This window comes from Thermobia domestica, chromosome 11, assembly GCF_964235325.1.
Source record: "Thermobia domestica chromosome 11, izTheDome1.hap1.1, whole genome shotgun sequence".
NCBI lineage: Eukaryota > Metazoa > Arthropoda > Insecta > Zygentoma > Lepismatidae > Thermobia > Thermobia domestica.
Genome location: NC_137464.1, coordinates 259796672 through 259809646, shown reverse-complemented (window position 1 = coordinate 259809646; position 12975 = coordinate 259796672). Strand labels below are relative to the sequence as shown.

At 33.9% G+C, this 12975-nt stretch overlaps 1 protein-coding gene across 5 annotated transcripts in view; it reads right to left on the bottom strand.

Annotated features, from left to right (window-relative positions):
* LOC145664984 (glucose dehydrogenase [FAD, quinone]-like) overlaps positions 1 to 12975 on the bottom strand; it is a 146268-nt gene that overhangs the window by 129943 nt on the left and 3350 nt on the right. For all 5 annotated transcript variants that reach the window (XM_081732159.1, XM_081732156.1, XM_081732158.1 and 2 more), the window contains exons 2-3: positions 11105 to 11307; positions 5986 to 6175 (exon numbers count right to left, since the gene is read on the bottom strand). In XM_081732159.1, the coding sequence (XP_081588285.1) occupies positions 5986 to 6175; positions 11105 to 11116 (202 nt within the window). In that variant the 5' untranslated portion in view covers positions 11117 to 11307. The remainder of the gene's footprint in view (positions 1 to 5985; positions 6176 to 11104; positions 11308 to 12975) is intronic.

The following is a 12975-nucleotide window of genomic DNA, read 5'->3' as shown; positions in this document are numbered from 1 at the left end:
GGAGGAAACGGGAGAACCCCGAGAAAATCCACGCACAGGGTGTTTGTCCACCACAAAGTTCACTTGGCGGGGGCTGGGATCGAACCCTGGACCCCAAGCACCAGAGGTGAACGCTCTACCACTGAGCCACCGCGGCCCCCTTGCTTAGGAATACTTCCCCCTCCCTTCTCCGACACATTCCAAAACATTTTCCTCACCCAGAAAAGCAATACTCAGTAGTACCGATCTTCAATGTTTTTCACCCCTAACCACACACAGACACAGACACTGGGTACAGGTTTTATTGAATAAATGATAAAGTTTTTATACATTTTTAAATTCCTAGTTGGTTTAAAAGTTTCAACTTTTTTTTTTTTTTTTTTTTTTTTTAAATTAATTATTGAGTTTGGTTTACTGTCCGTTCGTGTGTTCGTCTGGGAAGAACCACTTGATGGGTCACCATCATTTTTGGCTTGTCGTTGATACAGGTGATATTCAAACCGGAAGCCGTAGAAATCAATCATTTCCGGTTTTAACGTTGACCACTTATAAAGGAAAAACGATGATAGATAGCGAGAAGTGGTTTCCTGCGACCGATTAAGCGTCTCAAGAATACAGTTTATCCCTTAACACCCTACTAAAACAGGAAATGGTAGAAATCCGCTACAACTTCCGGTTTCAATATTAATCTACATAGAGCAAAAACGATGAGAGATTTTCTTGGAATCGATATGGCGTTCTGAGTATACAATTGTTTCTTCTCTTATTCTTCTATTCAAACTGGAAGTCACAAACATCAATCATTTCCGGTTTTAAAGTTCATTTGCTATAGAGTTGCTATAGAAACCTGTAATAATTTACACGAAGCAGTTTTCTGCAGACAATTAAGATCTCAACAATATATTCCCCCTTCACTAATTTTTCAACTAAATCAGAAATGGTAGAAGTGTACTAATTTCCAGTTTTAATATTTAAGTAAGAAAATATCACATTATACGAACCAAACTTCTTCGCGTGGTGTACATGTGACATGCTATTTGTTTAAATATAGAATCGCCACCTGTAGACTAGATTCCTTCACCGCTCTAATCTCTCTACTAAAACCGGGTTGATAGAAATATACTACCACTTCCAGTTTCAATATTAATTTCGAAAATACCGCGCTCTACAAACCAAACTTTTTAACGTGGTGTGTACGTGAGATTGCTACTGGTTTTCTCTCCTTAAAATTTGAAAACTGAATTGAAATCTTTCATTTTAACGTCCCACAATTATGCCTGTTAGGCTAAGGGAGATGATGAGTAAAGCAAACGAATGATGATGGTAGAATTGGTGGAATGAGAATGTGGGAGGACACTGGAGTATCCCGAGAAAACCCACGGACACGGTGTTGTCACCACAACTAACTTGGCCAAGGATCGAACCAGAGACTCTATGCACCAGAAAAAAGCACTTTAGCATTAACTCACTGTGCCCCCCCTCTTAAAATTTGACTGACACTGTGATATGCCTCATCCTGGTAGCTAGGCTTCAGGAATTCCAGTAAATTTTTGATAGAAGCCCAAAACCAGTGGCGTGGTTCCGTAATCCAACGGTCGTGGAGGTGAGATAGTGTGGTGGGGAATGGCCTATATTCTGAGGATTGATCTTGTATGATGGCCTGTTCACTCACCAACTGCAACGGATTCAGGCCTAATGGTTCAGAGTCCACGTTAATAATACCGTAAACTGGGGTTACTTGCAAAGTTTTTTTTTCTTTATCATACTATACCTTGTTACTTATTGCAATTAATTTTTCTTCTTCTTGTGATGTTTCTAGAGCTTAGTCCATGTTATCTTTTCCTGCAGTCATAACAAAAGTTTTACTGAGACTGAAGCCTCCTAGGAGCTAGAATATGGTGTTTCCAAGTAGCCCCGCTTTTGGGGCTGCTTGGAAAATATATGTCTTTTCATAGTAGTAAGAGCTGTGTGGAAGATGGAACTATTTGGAAAGAACCACTTGGAACATCACACTTTCCTGAGAAAACTGATATGCAGCACGCCTATATTTATATATGTACAGGGTGTTAATGAACTATACCGACAACCTGTAAAAGGTGATTTCTTACATCAAAATAAGAGAAAAAGTTCATATCAACTTGTAGGGAAAAGTGCATAGTTTCAGAGCTGGGGCTGTCCAAAATCGCGAAAAACCCAAACTTCAAGAGACCCTAGTTCGACTTCGAGAAACTGTGGATGGTGGTCCTTTACCAGCGTAAAGGACGTCACACATACGCAATCCAAAAATGGATATTTCATTAAAGTTCAATGAGTGTACAGAGTATTCCCTGCAGGTTGAAATTCCCAGACATGCCATCAACCGAATTTTGAAATATGCTCTGATTTTATGATTGGTCCAAAGTAGGCAAACAATAAGCCTTGGCAGCAATGAAAATGGAATCCTTTGGCGGGTTGTCGCAAGTGTTAAGGATCGTCAGCAGCACGGTCTCTCGTACTTGGGAAAACGCATGCTGCGATGTTTTCTTTCACGCTTATTAGTGAAAAAAACGTAAAATGTACCATGACAAAATACATCGCAGCACAAGTTATTCCAAACACAAAAATACATGGAGCTGCCGGTTCCTAACACTTTCGACTTCCCCCCGAAGCATTGGGTGTCCATTGTTGTTAAGGCTTACTTCCTGTCTACTTTGGGCCCTCCTTGAAATCAAGGTATATCTGAAAACTCTATTGAGAGTATATGTGAGAATTACACCCTCTGGGGAATACTCTGTACATTGAAAATGGATGAAATATACACTTTTGGATTGTGTATGCGTGGCTTCCTTCACGCTGATAAGGACCCTCATCCACAATTTCTGGAATTCGCACCAGGGCCTCTGGAAATTCGGCTTTGTCGTGATTTTGGACAGTCCTAACTCTGAAACTATGCACTTTTCGCCATAGGTCCATATTAACTTTTTCTCTGATTTTGATGTGAGGAATTACCTTCTACAGTTTGTCGGTATAGTTCATTAACACCCTGTATATATGAAGTGTAGTAATATTAAAAGGTGCTGATATAAGATATATGAAACATTAAAACACTGAAAATAGCATGGTTTGAAAAAAGCCATTATTTTCTTACATACAATATGAAGAATGTATTGACATGGATAACTATGGTAAGCATACAGTCATAAATGAAAAAAAAGAAAAAACTAATTTTGAAAAAGGTATTCAGAGTATTCTAATGTATTTTCCCTGATTTTATAAGCATTGTCTTTGGTTTCCTTTACTAAAATCTACTTCCCTGACTTTCCAGAATATGGACACCATGAATAGCTAATAATTCCTGATAGCTCCTTAGATATTTGAATAAATAAATAAATTAAATAAATAAATAAATAAATAAATAAAAATAATACCCATACAGAAGAATAAAATAACAACTCCAGCGACTATATTTTTATCTCTTAAATTTACGAGTGTTGACTTTCACTGATTTGACCAATGCTATTTCCAAAAAAGTATTAATAGTCTTAATAGATTTTTCAATAGGTCTTAAATTGTGTAATTAGTGGTTCCACCATTACTATCATTATTACTATTGGTATTAGTCAACACAGAAGAGAGAAAAATATTTGTCCTAATGTGTACTGATTTGCTGATTTATGATACGGAAACAAAACCAACGTCACATGCTTCCACCTATGCCTTTATCCTTCCTTTATGTTTTTCAGTGATAAATAATACACTGTTACTAGTAGCTAATGCCCCCAAAATATAATAGAAAATGTTCAAATAAAAAAAATTGGCTTTGGTTGTTATAAAATGTATTTACTTAAAGATACAGTTGAATTTGTTAGGACCAAAAGTAAATATTGTTTCTTATTGAAAGCACAAAATGTAGCAGCTCACTCGTTGTACAGATTGAAGCAGAAAATTTGTCCATCTTACTCTGTAGATTTGTCTCCGCGACGATGTATAGCTTTTTTTTTTTTTATTTCAAATAAGGAATTTTGTTTTTCTTGTGTCAAACATTCTTTGAGATTAGTCAAACCAGATTTTGTAATAACTCATGATGATTTTTCTTGAGCAAAACAGCTTCTACTGCTAACTTCATGTGTTCAACAACGATCAGATTCAGCCATCTAGAAAACAGTTTTGAGTCTATTGTATGCACTTGGTTAGATGATGAACCTTCGGCAAGCCTCAAGGTGTGCTACTATGCTTGTTCAATATAAGGGACGCTGCATAATCAACGGCTGCAGCGATGTTGATCCCTTTCCACGGAACGGGCGCCATTTTCAGTTTAACATCTGCGTCTTTCTTGGTTTCTTCTGGAATAGCAGAAGAAAGTTCCTTTATATCTGGCTGTATTTCAGATTTAGTTTCTTCCATCTTGGATTAATGGACTTATTCCTTCTATCACATAATCAATATATTTCCATGACAATATCCATTACAAAAATAGAAACATGTTAAGGCATTATTACATTACAATTATTATAAATGCATTAAAGAACAATTACCATATTTATTCAAACATAATCTAAATTCTTTGTTTGTAACCATATTTTTAATATCAAATCGACACACTCAATTGTTGCTCCGCAATAGACATATTCTAATGTAAATACTACCTCACATTGGAAGAGGTTCTGCTTCAAAAAATGAAATGAAATGAAATCTTTGTTTTACGTCCCACGGTTATGCCGGTTAGCCTAAAGGAGACGGTAATAATGAGTGATGAGTGAAATAGTGGAATGAAGAAAGTGGGAGGAAACGGGAGAACCCTGAGAAAACCCACGAGCACGGTGTTTGTCCACCACAAAGTCCACACGGCGCGAGCTGGGATCGAACCAGGGACTCCAAGCACCGGAGGTGAACGCTCTACCACTGAGCCACCACGCCCCCAGGTTCTGCTTCAACAATTCACTAGCTTCTAAAGTTGACAAGTATATACGAGCATAATAGCATATCTTTAACATAACAGTATTTCTTTATAGGCTATTTAAAAAAAAAATATAGATATAGATGACAAGTTCATTCGTAACCACGTGTACAAACGGAAGATTACATCAAATGTTACAATGCATGATTTTTTTTATATACATAATATTTTTCCGTCTTTTTAATGCGGTTGAACAAAATATGATATTATGAATTTACATATTCCAAATATAATTATCACACTTATGCTTATTGTCACATATTTTCGATTCAAAATATGTACCAGAAACGGATAACTAGGAACGTGGTAATTGAGAGATGACAAGGTAACACGTTATATTTAACCGTCACCAATAATAACATATCGTTAACGGACAATGTTGGAGTGGCTCAGGCGCACAAAGGGCTGTCACACCAAGTGGTTTTAATAATAACACAACTAAAGCATTTTTAGCAGATACCTCTATGTTCCCTGATGACTTAACACATTTATGTGTCGGCTGGTGAGGGTACGCTTCACATTGTTGTTGTTGTGGGTAGTAATGTGATTACATCCCACACGACGGGCGACTAGTCGAACGTTGCGGAACTGGAGTAGCCCTGAGTCGCCATCGAGGTGTCCTCGAAATTCTGCGAATAACGCCGTCCATGTCCGCTAGGTACTAGCTTGATACAATGAAAACCATCTGGTCACAACGCCCGGTCTATGGAACAACAGTAAATATCGAGTCGTAAGAGAAGAATTGAACGAAACATAATAAAGTACGCGAAGGAGCGAAGAATCAGCAGACGGTATATGGTAAACATGAAATTTCGACAGACAGATTAACATTAATTTGCACAATAACGCGATGTTACGTCGTAAAGCGCTTCATTCCTACCTGAACAGAAAACAGATGACGATCATGCACTATTTGGCTCTCTGTGACTATTAATCACAAAGCCAATAGATGAAAATCGTGTCACATTCAGTGCTGCCAACTTACTAGAACAAACATTTCAAAAGTTGCTTTTCTAACGAGACACCCTTTAGAATTTAATGGTTAAAAATTACTACTTATCATCACTTACTGTCATTCATATACCTTCCAGTCTGTCGCTCCATCTTCTTGAAGAACGGCAAAATATTCTTGTAGCTCCAGCCAGCATCATTAAGCTCTTCTGCCCATGCATCGAAATCTTTTGGATGTCCTCTTAAGTACACCATGTTGTTTAATCGACTACTCCCTCCGAGTAGTTTACCTCTAGGCCAATTGCTTTCCTGTAAGGATAAAAGAAAGAAAAGAAATAATAAAGTAAAAAAAAAAAAGTTTTCTTATCGTGCAGACTTATGAAAAAAAAAAAAAAACAGTATACCAGCATAATTTTGCCACAAACGTTTTTAAAAGTAGGAATATTTCTGCCCGTGAATTCCAACTTTCCGGATCAAAGAAGGAAATGAACGAAGTATACATTTATAAAATTCACTTACATGTATTCTGAGAATAGATATTATGATAATTATGTGCAACATTTCAAGGATTAATTAGACCTCATCTTTTAGATCAGATTGTGAATTTTACATTTTTTAAAAAAAATTAATTACTTTTTTTTTAACATTTTTAATTTCTTCATAATCCTTTGAAATGTATATCTTTTGTGAAACTTACAAGCTTGAGGCAAAATTAGCATAAAAGGATCCGCACAGTATAATTATAGATTCAATATTCTTCGCTAACTACCTTACAAATACACACTATCATTTTTAGGTGTACGTAAATAAATAACCAGTTTCTACTAATTACCAAATAAGAGAAATACCACTTATGAATTGACAACTGTGATAAGGAAATGAGTATGCACAGAAAATCATAACGGAGGAATATAATTATATAGCATAACTTCGTTCTTTATAATTTTCAATTGTCTGGATATATATCAACTGTTGAGGAACTGGGATCAAAAATGGCACCAAAATATATGGACAAATAAATTTATTAAATTTCTTCAAAAAACTCATCTAATAGTCTTTTTTTTCTTCTACTTGTCACTTATGTTTCCATCATTTATGTACACCAATTAAAGTCAAAATTCAAATCTATGAATACACTCTTGAAATTTTCAATCCATATTCATCTGTGTGTCTTTAATTTCCTCAAATAACTGGACCCCCGAAAGTATTCGAATTAACTCGTATCTATAAACTACATTGCGAATTAGATACTTAGTGATTTCAGATATAAGAGAGATCTTGAATGCAGGCTTAGGTTTCTTTAAGTTTAGCTTTATCATTTAAAACGAATATCTCCATTTCTTATTTTCAGAGTACTACCAATACTACAAATGCGTATTGTATATGCACTTGCTATTTTCAACCAACTTAAAGTTACTGTTACAGAAAGTTCGTTACTGAATTCTCTATGTCTCTGTGTGTGTCTGTTCTTTGCGAATTTTTCAGTTTTGAGCTCTCCATTCTCTAGAGCATCAAGAAAAGAAGTAATGGAATTTTTCGCGTCGCGAAATATTGACCAAAAAAAGTTGAGATTTCAGGAGATTTAAGGAGCCATATTTCGGGAACCGTAAGTCATAGAGAAATGATATTAGTGTTGATCAATACCTAAGAGGATGGTGAACATTTTGATACCAAATAGTACCTGGCCAAGTAGCCACCGTTCTCCAGATATTGGCCAAAAAAGTTCGGATATTGGAAGATTTAAGGAGTCTTATCTCGGGAACCGTAAGCCATAGACATGATATTTTGCGAATTTTTAATTTTGAGCCCTCCATTTTGAGTATATGTCTTCGTAAAACAATATATCGTAGAACGTTTTAACAGAACTCTTAAACAAAACATGGAAAAAAATTTAGCAGTCAAGGAAATTATAAATGGATAGATATATTACAAGAATTGTTTAATGAGTACAATGATAAAGTACATAGAACAGTTGGTATAAAGCCTGTAGAAGTTAATAAGAAAAATTAATTCTTTTTAACTTCGTTCTGGTAATGCTCTTGGAGTATTCTCAACTGGCTTTTATACTACAAATGGTTAGATATATTACAAGAATTGTTTAATGAGTATAATAATAAAGTACATAGAACAATTGGTATAAAGCCTGTAGAAGTTAATAAGAAAAACTAATTCTTTTAAGTTCGTTCTGGTAATGCTCTTGGAGTATTCTCAACTGGTTTTTATACTACAAATGGTTAGATATATTACAAGAATTGTTTAATGAGTATAATAATAAAGTACATAGAACAATTGGTATAAAGCCTGTAGAAGTTAATAAGAAAAAATAATTCTTTTTAACTTCGTTCTGGTAATGCTCTTGGAGTATTCTCAACTGGCTTTTATACTATAAATGAATAGATATATTACAAGAATTGTTTAATGAGTATAATAATAAAGTACATAGAACAATTGGTATAAAGCCTGTAGAAGTTAATAAGAAAAATTAATTCTTTTAAAGTTCGTTCTGGTAATGCTCTTGGAGTATTCTCAACTGGCTTTTATACTACAAATGGTTAGATATATTACAAGAATTGTTTAATGAGTATAATAATAAAGTACATAGAACAATTGGTATAAAGCCTGTAGAAGTTAATAAGAAAAATTAATTCTTTTAAAGTTCGTTCTGGCAATGCTCTTGGAGTATTCTCAACTGGTTTTTATACTATAAATGGATAGATATATTACAAGAATTGTTTAATGAGTGTTAAAATAAATTGCACAGAACAATTGGTATAAAGCCTGTAGAAGTTAATAAGAAAAATTAATTCTTTTAAAGTTCGTTCTGGCAATGCTCTTGGAGTATTCTCAACTGGCTTTTATACTATAAATGGATAGATATATTACAAGAATTGTTTAATGAGTGTTAAAATAAATTGCACAGAACAATTGGTATAAAATCTGTAGAAGTTAATAAGAAAAACTAATTCTTTTAAGTTCGTTCTGGCAATGCTCTTGGAGTATTCTCAACTGGCTTTTATACTACAAATGGTTAGATATATTACAAGAATTGTTTAATGAGTATAATAATAAAGTACATAGAACAATTGGTATAAAGCCTGTAGAAGTTAATAAGAAAAAATAATTCTTTTTAACTTCGTTCTGGTAATGCTCTTGGAGTATTCTCAACTGGCTTTTATACTACAAATGGTTAGATATATTACAAGAATTGTTTAATGAGTATAATAATAAAGTACATAGAACAATTGGTATAAAGCCTGTAGAAGTTAATAAGAAAAAATAATTCTTTTTAACTTCGTTCTGGTAATGCTCTTGGAGTATTCTCAACTGGCTTTTATACTATAAATGAATAGATATATTACAAGAATTGTTTAATGAGTATAATAATAAAGTACATAGAACAATTGGTATAAAGCCTGTAGAAGTTAATAAGAAAAACTAATTCTTTTAAGTTCGTTCTGGTAATGCTCTTGGAGTATTCTCAACTGGCTTTTATACTACAAATGGTTAGATATATTACAAGAATTGTTTAATGAGTATAATAATAAAGTACATAGAACAATTGGTATAAAGCCTGTAGAAGTTAATAAGAAAAACTAATTCTTTTAAGTTCGTTCTGGTAATGCTCTTGGAGTATTCTCAACTGGCTTTTATACTACAAATGGTTAGATATATTACAAGAATTGTTTAATGAGTATAATAATAAAGTACATAGAACAATTGGTATAAAGCCTGTAGAAGTTAATAAGAAAAAATAATTCTTTTTAACTTCGTTCTGGTAATGCTCTTGGAGTATTCTCAACTGGCTTTTATACTACAAATGGTTAGATATATTACAAGAATTGTTTAATGAGTATAATAATAAAGTACATAGAACAATTGGTATAAAGCCTGTAGAAGTTAATAAGAAAAACTAATTCTTTTAAGTTCGTTCTGGTAATGCTCTTGGAGTATTCTCAACTGGCTTTTATACTACAAATGGTTAGATATATTACAAGAATTGTTTAATGAGTATAATAATAAAGTACATAGAACAATTGGTATAAAGCCTGTAGAAGTTAATAAGAAAAAATAATTCTTTTTAACTTCGTTCTGGTAATGCTCTTGGAGTATTCTCAACTGGCTTTTATACTATAAATGAATAGATATATTACAAGAATTGTTTAATGAGTATAATAATAAAGTACATAGAACAATTGGTATAAAGCCTGTAGAAGTTAATAAGAAAAATTAATTCTTTTAAAGTTCGTTCTGGCAATGCTCTTGGAGTATTCTCAACTGGTTTTTATACTATAAATGAATAGATATATTACAAGAATTGTTTAATGAGTATAATAATAAAGTACATAGAACAATTGGTATAAAGCCTGTAGAAGTTAATAAGAAAAATTAATTCTTTTAAAGTTCGTTCTGGCAATGCTCTTGGAGTATTCTCAACTGGTTTTTATACTATAAATGGATAGATATATTACAAGAATTGTTTAATGAGTGTTAAAATAAATTGCACAGAACAATTGGTATAAAGCCTGTAGAAGTTAATAAGAAAAATTAATTCTTTTAAAGTTCGTTCTGGCAATGCTCTTGGAGTATTCTCAACTGGCTTTTATACTATAAATGGATAGATATATTACAAGAATTGTTTAATGAGTGTTAAAATAAATTGCACAGAACAATTGGTATAAAATCTGTAGAAGTTAATAAGAAAAACTAATTCTTTTAAGTTCGTTCTGGCAATGCTCTTGGAGTATTCTCAACCGGCTTTTATACTATAAATGGATAGATATATTACAAGAATTGTTTAATGAGTATAATAATAAAGTACATAGAACAATTGGTATAAAGCCTGTAGAAGTTAATAAGAAAAATAATTATTTTTAAGTTCGTTCTGGCAATGCTCTTGGAGCATTCTCAACTGGTTCTTTTTCAAGTATGGTTTCCTTCTTTAATGTCGTAACCTGACGTTTGTTTCCTTTTACACTACAGTCTACAAAGTGAATTTAAACAATTTGTTGGCAAATAACAAAACAACAACAAACTAATAATTATATTACTATTACTATTTAGCAATTTTATACAAATTCACACATATTATTGCACTTTTTCACTTATTTACAACGTGTTAGCACTGAGAATAGCCTACTACTATATACAACTGATGGGAAGTAGTAAGTACACATTGTCTATATGTAAGTGTTAAGAATAAATGAACACTGTTCGTAGCGAACGTCTGGACATACTTACGTTGTTGTTCATAGCGAAACAAGCATTGCGCTGAGGTACAGTTTTGTGTTGCCAATCGTACGGAGAAAGCTGTAAGAAAAGACCCAACGCAGGGATGTCGAAGAATGGAGCCGGTTCATCGCCAGCTTCTAACAACAACACTTTAAAATCTTTGTTTTCTGCCAGGCGACTAGCAACAATGGATCCTGCTGTACCACCTCCAACTACAAGAGAAAAAGAAAAGAAAAAAGCCATGGTCAAATTGTCTCTTAATTTCAATAAAGTAACATTATATATATATATATATATATATATATATATATATATATATATATGTATGTATGTATACAAGATGTTAATGAACTATACCGACAAACTGTAAGAGCTGATTCCTCATATCAAAATAAGAGATAAAGTTCATATGGACCTATGGCGAAAAGTGCATAGTTTCAGAGCTAGGGCTGTCCAAAATCGCGAAAAAGCCAAATTTCAAGAGGCCCTATTTCAAATTCCAGAAACAGTCCTTATCAGCGTAAAGCAAGCCATGCATACACAATCCAAAAGTGTGTATTTCACCCATTTTCAATAGGTGTACAGGGTATTCCCCCTAGGGTGTAATTCTCAGATATTCTCTCAATAGAGTTTCCAGATATACCCTGATTTCAAGGAGGGTCCAAAATAGGCAGGAGATAAGCCTTGACAACAATGGACATCCAATGGTTCGGAGGGAAGTTGGAAGTGTTAGGAACTGGCAGCTCCAAGTTTTTTTGTGTTCGGAATAACGTGTGATGCGATGTATTTCCCCATGGTATATTTCACGTTTCTTCATGTATAAGCGTGAAAGAAAACCTCGCAGCATGCGTTTTCCCGAGGACGAGAGACCGTGCTGCTGACGATCCTTAAGACTCTCAACATCCCGCCAAATGATTACGTGTTCACTGCTATCAAGGTTTATCGTCTGCCTACTTTGGGCCAATCATAAAGTCAGAGCATATCTCAAAATTCGGATGATGGCACGTCTGGGAATTTCACCTGCATGGAATACTCTGTACACCCATTGAACATTAATGAAACATGCAGTTTTGGATTGCGTATGGGTGAATTCCTTTACGCTGGTAAGGACCACCATCCACAGTTTCTAGAATTCGAAATAGGGTCTCTTGAAATTTGGCTTTTTCGCGATTTTGAACGGTCCTAGCTCTGAAACACGCACTTTTGCCCACAGTTCCATATGAACTTTTTCTCTCATTTTGATATAAGGAATCACCGTGCAATCCCATACAACGTGACATGAAATTTCAGAATTTAAGTTTTTACAATAAATTATCAATAATTTTGAGATAGGCTTAACCAATCAAAGGCTCCAGAGGCAGCAACAAGCGTAGTACTTCATTTATAGAAAGTACTTCAAAGAAAGGTATAGTCTGAAAGAAATCAAGTAGGTATGTTGTTGCGCGCGGCAGGGTTGGCTGGTTTAAACCAAGATGGTTTAAACCAGCTGGTTTTTTCAAAAAAACCAACTGGTTTAAACCAAAAAACAAACAAACAACAACAACAAAAAAAAAAAAAAAAATGTTCGTAAAAGTGTAAGTGTTTGTAAAATCTTGATGAACACACATTTGTGGGTTATCACGTTTCACTCCCGTATATTATACGTATTATATTCAGACCTAAATTCCCCCATTCATTACTCAAAAAGATTATATTACAAAAGCAACTTTTTTTTTTTTTACAAGTTTATAAATGTTTATTTTGTGATTTTTTTTGTAGTTGTTACTATTGTTATGTAATTGCAATCAAAGAAAAATTCTAAATATTGTTTCGTTTCAATGTTTCCTATTGATAAAATACATCAAAAATGCCGTACTTTGTGTGTGTGTGTGGGGGGGGGG